Source organism: Coturnix japonica, chromosome 1 (assembly GCF_001577835.2).
Source record: "Coturnix japonica isolate 7356 chromosome 1, Coturnix japonica 2.1, whole genome shotgun sequence".
Lineage (NCBI taxonomy): Eukaryota > Metazoa > Chordata > Aves > Galliformes > Phasianidae > Coturnix > Coturnix japonica.
The window spans coordinates 126,005,704-126,013,845 of record NC_029516.1 but is presented as its reverse complement, the minus strand read 5'-3'; the positions used below and the strand labels follow the sequence as shown (position 1 = coordinate 126,013,845).

At 58.1% G+C, this 8,142-nt stretch overlaps 1 protein-coding gene across 1 annotated transcript; it reads right to left on the bottom strand.

Moving 5' to 3' along the window:
* Positions 1-4,409: 4,409 nt before the first annotated feature.
* Positions 4,410-7,504, bottom strand: SOX1 (SRY-box transcription factor 1). The gene has a single exon (XM_015851457.2). It carries the CDS (start codon positions 7,112-7,114, stop codon positions 5,993-5,995), a length of 1,122 nt encoding a protein of 373 aa, XP_015706943.1. The 5' UTR covers positions 7,115-7,504; the 3' UTR covers positions 4,410-5,992.
* Between the last annotated feature and the right edge of the window lie 638 nt (positions 7,505-8,142).

The following is an 8,142-nucleotide window of genomic DNA, read 5'->3' as shown; positions in this document are numbered from 1 at the left end:
CTTCAGAGGGAAAAATAAGAGTTGAATCCAGTGCTTCTGAAATTTGTGTGAGACAGTTTCAAGTAGGAAATCCCCATCTCCTCATTCCTCCTTCTCCTCCTACTCCGGCAGATAAATTATACTGCCCCAGATGTATAGTGACTTTGTTCACCACCAGTCCGCAGTTGCTATGGAGAGTTTTATGCCTTAGCAAACTATATGTCCCCTCCTGATGTTAGCTCTTCTCCCCTAGTGGCACACGCGCGGCCCCAGCCCACGCCATACCCCTTGCACCCGTTGAGCTCTCCAGCACTTTCCCAATTGTCTGAATGCTGCCAGATGTTCTCCTTCTTCTCTTCACACCATTGTCCCTCTGTGAAGGTCTCTGAAGGACAGTCCCTCTGTCCAAGAATGGTGGCACACTTCTCCTCCCCATCAGTGAGAGATGCCCGGAGTGAAAGCGTGAACAATGGGATTTTGCTGAGCATGAAGCATATTGCCCCCAAAGCTGTGCTGACAGGCCACATTAAGCACTGAATGACTTTCTTCAAACAAATCTTAGCTGAGGGCTCCTCCCTTCAGCGCAGTGCTCTATCCAAAAGAAAGAGGCACAAAGCTACACATGGCCTTAAGCCCGGGACTTGAGGACTGTCCCCACAAGCCATACCAGTTCCATCAAGGGCCAGGAAGCAGTGGCCTTCCTGTGGACAGCTGCTCCAGTTCAGAGCACATTAAGGACTGAGGTTTTTTCTCACTCTTTGTACCTCTGGACAGAGATCAACTCCTATTGACTTCAGCACACCCTACATGTGCAGCATCAAAGTTGCCCTGATTTTAGGCATTTTTAAGGCTAGAAAGGACCCCCAGATCCCTGCAAGCACCTCGTAACACCTTGACAATGCAGCGATAAAACTGCACTTGTTGCACTGCCTCTACAGGAGGGTTCCTCAAGAACTCCAAACTTTGCATTGCCCATTTTCACTTTTGCGGTGTTTCCTCCAGCAGCAGACTGTCCCGCCCCATGTAACAGTCTCCTTTCCTTCCATTCTCGCCGAGAGCACCCTCCATCCAGCCACATCTGCCCCTCCGGGTCCCCCGCTGCTGTGCTCACGGGCACAGAGGGCAGAGCCACCCACCCTGCCGGGGCTGCACGTACGACGCGGCTCCTCCTTGCATGGCTGGACAGAGGCATAGCGGGGTAAGAGTCGGACCTATGGGTGTGCACGGAGTGGCCGGGCCGGGCCGGACCCCCTACTACTTCAGCTCCCCTTATTTTTCACCCCGCCCCGAGGTGTGTTTCCAGGCGTAGGTGCTGCTCGGAGCTAAGGAGCATCATCGCTTCTGGAGAAGCCAGAAGGACAGAAATGCCGCCAGGTGGAAGGGCTGCTTCCACCCCCCCCAAAACAAAACAAAACAAAACAACTTGGTGAAGTTCCTCCCCCGCCCGCTATATACGCTTTGCGCTGCGCAGCGGCGCCGGTGCCCCGCGGGGCGCGGAGCAGAACGGAGGCGCCCACCCGCTCCGCGCACGTCGGGGGGGCCATCCCCAGCCTGGGGCGGGCCGTGCAGCAGCAGATGGTCTCCGGTTCGGGCGTGCGGGCGGCGCGCATGGCTGGAGCCTGGCCCTGGCGTCGCCGGGAGACCCACGGAGGAGAGTCCCGCGGGGGGTTCGGAGAGGCCTTTCCCGGCTGCCAGCAGCGCACTTGTTTTTCGTGGAACCCCCCGGCGCCGGCCCTTCCGCCTGCACAACCCTCGCCAGCCTCTCCCCCCCCCCTCCTCTCTGTGAGGGCCCAACTGCCGGAGCGCTCCGCTGCTGAGACCCTCAGCACCGCGAACTGAGGCAGCAGGGCTCCCGCTGGGACCCCCCAACTCCCCCCGGGCCGTGGCGTCTCCCTTTGCCCCCCTGGGACTCCTCTCTCGCTCCCGCTTGGCTGGTGGCTGGCTTGCGGCGGGAGTCGTCGAGGTTCCGCCGGGTGATTGTAACCGGGTTTGACTGGCCGCTGATCTCAGGGTCAGGGCTCTCCTCGCTAATCCCCCTCTCTCCAAACAGCGGCCCTCCTCCTCCCCCGCTCTTTGCTCCCTCTCATCCCACCCCCCCTCTACCCTCTCTTTCCTTTCTTCCCTGTCTTCCTCTCGCCCCGCGCATCTACGGCCTTTCAGACGGCACCCAGAGTGGATCCCGCTCCCTTCTTTAAGGGTATGGGGGCCCGGAGGGGCCCGGACACCCCTAAGCAGAGCACCAAGCCCCCTCATACACACAGCACACACCCTCGGACGCCGTCCTCCCCCATGGAGCTCTCCCACATGCTGCGGGGCGAGGGAGGGGGTGAACGGAAAGGGGCCGGGGGGTGGTGGGGCAGGAGGGGGGTGGATTGTCGGATAGCCTCTAGGAAAGGATTCGGGAGAGGATGGGGGTCCAGATCTGTGGTTTGTGAGCTTTTCTTTTCTTTTCTTTTCTTTTCTTTTCTTTTCTTTTCTTTTCTTTTCTTTTCTTTTCTTTTTTTCTTTTCTTTTCTTTTCTCTTTTCTTCTCTTCTCTTCTCTCTTCTTTTCTCTTCTCTTCTCTTCTCTTCTCTTCTCTTCTCTTCTCTTCTCTTCTCTTCTTTTCTCTTCCTTTTTCCTTTCTCTCTATCCCCTTCTTTCTTCCTTTTTTCCCTCTATTATTTAATTACTGTGGGCAGTTACTCTCCCCCTCACGATTCAGAAGCTACGTGCCGTCGCCCCCCCCCCCGTCGCACCCCCGTGCCCGCGGCCCGACGCTGCCCGCAGCTGGCGCAGCTGGGAGGGTGGGAGGAGCCGGGCCCGGCCGCGGGGCAGAGCAGGGCTCCGAAAGGTTCTGGGCTGCGGGGCCATGGGCAGAGTGGAGCCGTGCCACGGAAACAGGAGGGAAGTAGAGAAAGAAGAGGGGGAAAATAAGGAAAAAAAAAAGAAAAAAAAATACGAAAACTAAAAAAGAAAGAATCTTTGGAGATGGAGCAGCGAAGTTGAGGCCAAGTTTGTGCTTTGGCTCCAAGTTCGGAACCGTCACTGCTCGGTGCCCCCCGACCCCTCCTCTCCCGCCCTCCCGAGGTAGAGGCCCCGCAGAGCCGAGGGCGTAGCGCGGGGGCTGCGGGGTGCTGACCCCGAGCCCAGGCTCCGAGCAGCCCTCGGCCCTTCGCCTCAGTACTAGATCTGCATCGTACTGAACATGAGATGAATTATTTTTTCTAATTCTTCCATATAGGTGATGTTAATAGCTCTGTCAATCATGTGATAGGGGGAACATTTCATACAATTTTAGACCTAATGTACTTCAACCAGACATCGTTCAGACCTATTCTTAGTTTTGCATATTCAATTATTCTCTTCCATACAACCCGCACAGCACAAGCCCGAGGGCTGAACTGTTTCACCGCCTCCTCTGCATGGCCAAGGTGTTCTAACTTTGTTGGGACGCCCGAGTGGGAAGTTTAACTCCTGTTAAACCAAACGGGCAAAGTAAGAAGCAGCGGGAATAAATAGATTCTAAAGTTTTGAGGGGTTGTTTGTTTTTGACCTTAGCAAAGAGACCGACATTGCTTTGCAGCGCACGCCGAGCGCATCAGAAGTTTCTTTGGGTTCGGCCGAGATTGGGGCAGCGGTGCGGGTATGCCACGAGGCGAGGACAGAGCTCTAAATTGCGGAGAGAGGAAGAAAGGCGCGTTAAAATAAGCGCGTGTAAAGTTCCGTGCTGAGTTCCACGCTATTCCTCCGTCAAGCCCTTTCTTCAGCTCTCTCGTTGTTTGGAAATGCTCAAACGCTCCTTTCCTTCTCCCCTCCGACCACCCCAACGCTTCCACCACCCGCACTCGGAGGCACAGCCTTACTCTCTCCCTCTCCGTCGGGGCAGCGCGGCCCCGCACTGTGCGCACGCACCCACCCCCCCGCGCATGAGGTTCCTCACTGCGCGCAATGCGCTTCGGCGAACGGCGCAACAGGTGCGTGGCCGAAGGGTACGTAGTGACACGGCGCGGGGTCACGCGTGGCTGCGGGTTCTTGCGATGTGCGGGCTCTGACCGTCTCCCTTCACAGCTGCCGTGATGAAGGCTCAGAGTGAAAGGAAAAGAAATATAAGGAAAGGGAAGGGTGGCGGGGGTGGGGAGTCCTATTGCTTAGCTAGAAATCAGTGGACGGCTAGGGAAATTTGGCATTTAACAGAATGATCGAAGTGACTCCGAGCAGTTCAATGTGCAATGGTCACGGCGGCACCACAGTCAAACACAACACGGACCGAAACGACTCTCATCAACCGGAGAAAGTCTCCCGCTCCCTGATGAATGAAGAAGTCTCCCGCTCCCTGATGAATGAAGCACTCATCCTCCCTTATTAAGACACGACATCAGCCCGGTGCGGCCGCGCATCCGCCCCGCGTGTCAGAAACACCGTTTCTCCTTTCCCTTAAGCACGCCACAATTCATTTCACACATTTATTCCCCGTGCAATGACATCAAACGCAGGGCTCAGCGCTGTCAGTGCCACCAGACGAAGTTCACACAAACTTAGAAGCGCACACACCGACAGGCACAACCCGACAGCACGGGCAGACTTCACCGAACCCCCCGACAAACGCGATCCAACAAGCCGCTCCAGTACCCGGGGCCGCATTCAGCCGGGGGATGCTCCGTGCACTCTGTTCCTTAGCACTGCGGCCCCGGCGGAGCTCAGCGCAGGGCTCGGGGCGGGCGGGAGGAGCAGAGCCCTGGAAAGGCTTCCCGTGCTTCGGGAGAGTCGGTATCTCCTCGGGGCTCTGCTCCTCTCAGTTCGCAGCTCCGCTTTCCGTCTCTCTCCTCTCTTTCCATCTTTCCCGGCCGTATTTTTTTTTTCCAGCCACACCGTGGGAAAACATTGACTTTTATTATGATTATCATTATTCTTATTATTTTATTCCTTAAAAAAATAGAACAGGTGACTTTTTCCGCTTTGCAATTTATTTAACTCAAAAATGGAACGCATCCTTCGGGTTTTCTGTTTAGCAGAAAGGCTTTTTAGTAAACTATGTACAGTCTGGGTTCCCTCGTCACGCCTAGATAAAAATTATTTCACAATGCATTTACAAGAGATGATACCAAAAAATAATGTAAAAAAAAACCAAAAACCAAAACAAAAAAACAAAAACAAAACAAAAAATGAGGAGAGGGGAGGAAAACAAACAGAAACAATGCAGATACAGCAAAGTTACACAAAACCCAGGAAATAAAATAAAATAAGAAGTCAAATAAACATCGCAGCCTCAGGAAGAAAGGAAGAAGAAGAAGGAAAAAAAAAGAAGCTGTATAAATAAAGTAACCAAAAAGAACCCAACCGAAACGAAAAACGCGAGAATATCTACGGAAAACTTGTGGTGCTGTTTTTGGGTGTGCGAGGAAGGAACGAGCACCGCTTCCCGTCGGCTCCCGTTTGCAGTGAGGCGGTGCGGGACGAAGCGCAGCCCGCAAGTTGGCACCGCCCGAACTTTGGGTGTCAGCGGCGATGGGTTTTGTCTTTACGTCGCCGTCTTTTTTGTTGGTTTATTTTTTTTTTCTTGTTTGTTTTTTTTTTTGTGTGTGTTTTTTTTTTCTTTTTCTTTTTAATCCTCTCTCTCTCCTCTTTTGCAAATAAACGCTCTGTGTCTCTGGGGTGAATGATAAATACTGTACAAAAAGTCTCGATAAAACACAGAAGTTCAGTCTAAAACTAGTCCCGGGATCTGGTCCTCCTAAAAACAAAAAAGGTCAGTAAAGCCACCGTTACCTTTCTTTCTTTCTTTTTTTTTTTTTTCTCTCTCGTTATTATTATTATTATTATTTATTATTACAAGAACATCAAAACATTTCTGTACAAAAAGAAAGAAAAGAAAAACAAAAACAAAAAGGAAGGAGGGAGGGGGAGGGCGGGAAGGAGCGGAATGAAAGGCATAAACGAAGGGGGGCGGCGGGCGCGGGGCGGCGGCGGGGCCGCAGTCCTGCGGGGCCCGGGCCGGGGCCCTCCGCTCCGCTCCGGGTCAGCTCCGGGGCCGCTCAGATGTGCGTCAAGGGGACGGTGCCGTTCACGGCAGTCCCGGCACTCTGGTAGTGCTGGGGCAGGGAGTGCAGGCGGCTCTGGGCGGCGGCGGTCGCCGGGTCGCCTCCCTCGCCGCCCGGTAAGTACATACTGATCATCTCCCGCAGGTCCCCGGGGCACGGGGCCCGCGAGTGCGAGGTGACGGGCGGGCTCACGCTGGGCTCCGATTTGACGAGCGAGCCCAGCGCGCCCAGCGCGCCCGACGAGGCGGCCGCCGCCGCCGCCGCAGCCGCCGCCGCGGCCGCCGAGTTCTGGTGGGGCTGAGAGCCGTAGGGCAGCGCGCCGTAGCCCGAGGGCGAAGCGCTCACGTAGCCCTGCGAGTTGGAGATGGGGCTGTACTGCAGCGCGCCCATGTCGTAGCGGTGCATGGGCTGCGGGTTGTGCGGGTGGTGAGGGTGGTGCGGGTGCGGGTGGTGCGGGTGCCCCCCGCCGCCCGGGTGCTGCCCGTAGGCGAGCTGCGCCTCCTGCATCATCGCCGCCGCCGCCGCCGCCGCCGCCACCGAGCCCGGGTAGGCGCCGTTGGCCCACCCGTTCATGTGCGCGTAGCCGCCGCCCGCCGCCCCGCCGGGGCTCTCCAGCCGCTGCCCGACGCCGCCGGGGCTCACGCCGACGCCCATGCCCACGCCGACGGCGGGAGGGCCGCCCGCGGCCGGGCCGGCGCCCAGCAGCCCTCCGGCCAGCGAGTACTTGTCCTTCTTGAGCAGGGTCTTGGTCTTCCGCCGGGGCCGGTATTTATAATCCGGGTGCTCCTTCATGTGCAGGGCCCGCAGCCGCTTGGCCTCGTCGATGAAGGGCCGCTTCTCCGCCTCGGACAGCAGCTTCCACTCGGCCCCCAGCCGCTTGCTGATCTCCGAGTTGTGCATCTTGGGGTTCTCCTGGGCCATCTTCCGCCGCTGCCCCCTCGACCACACCATGAAGGCGTTCATGGGGCGCTTCACGCGGTCCTGCCCCGCTTTGCCCCCGCCGCCGCCGCCGCCGCCTCCGCCGCCTCCCGCGCCGCTCTGCCCCGAGAGGCCGCCGCCGGGCGCCGGGGCTCCGCCGGGCGAGTGCAAGTCCGTCTCCATCATCATGCTGTACATTCACGGGGCTTCCTCAGTTCCCTCCGGCGCCGGGCGGCGGGGAGGCACCGCACATGCGAGGAGCGGCGACGGCGGCGCTGCCGGCGTCCTCCCTCTGCCGGGGGGCCGATCCGGGCGCGGGGCGCGCAAACAGGTGCGGGGCTGCGCGGGGCTGCGCGGTGCTTGGCGGTGCTGCGCCCGGCGTGTGCCCGTCCTGCCGCGCTCTGCGGCACTCGGCGCGCCCCTCCTCTCTCTCTCTCTCTCTCCCGCTCCTGCTCTTAACAGATCTATTTTTTTTTTTTTTTTTTTTTTTTTTTTTTGTTCTTCTTCTTTGCGAACTTCCAGAGAGAGGAGGGAGGGAGCGTGTGTGACTTGCATCCACTGATCGCAGGTGAACGCGGCGAGATGGGAGAGAGGAAACCACCGCCACGCCAAAAAAAAAAAAAAAAAAAAGAGGGGGAAAGAAAAAAAAAAAAAGGGAAAAAAAAAACTATTTAACGTTAACTCAAAAAAAAAAAAAAAAAAAAAGCGGGAGGGAAGAGGAGGAGGAGGAGGAACGGAGGCGAAGTGGGGGTGGGGAACCAGCCAGCCCGGCCGCACCGGGCAACGCAATTCGCTGCGCTGCCGCCCGCCCCGCTGCCGCCGCCCGGCGGGGAGGAGCTATTCAGCCAGCCAGCGCGCCAAACCCTCCCGCCCCCGCCAGCCGCCGGCCAATGGGGGCGCGCCGCCGTGCGGTGATTTGCATAGCGCGCGCGCGCGCCGACCGCTGACGTCCGACGGGGCGCGCTGAGCCGCGCCGGCGGGGAAAAGTGGCGGGAGGCGGGGGCGAGGATGCGACCACGCCCCTCCGACGGCGCACCCGGCATCGGGGTGTCCCGCTGTGACCGGGGCTGCCCCGCGGCCATCCCGGGGTGCGAGACCCGACGGGAGGGGGCTCCCCGCCTCCACACTGCCGGCCGGCGGTTTGGGGGAGCTCTCCCTGACGGCCGGAGTCCCGCAGGAGAGGGAGGAGGATGTTGGGCACTCGGTCCTAGGGGAGCTAAAAGAGG

What these genes read in the sequence shown, in the direction of transcription:
- SOX1 (XM_015851457.2), bottom strand. Translation starts at nt 7,114, where the DNA reads ATGTACAGCATGATGATGGAGACGGACTTGCACTCGCCCGGCGGAGCC.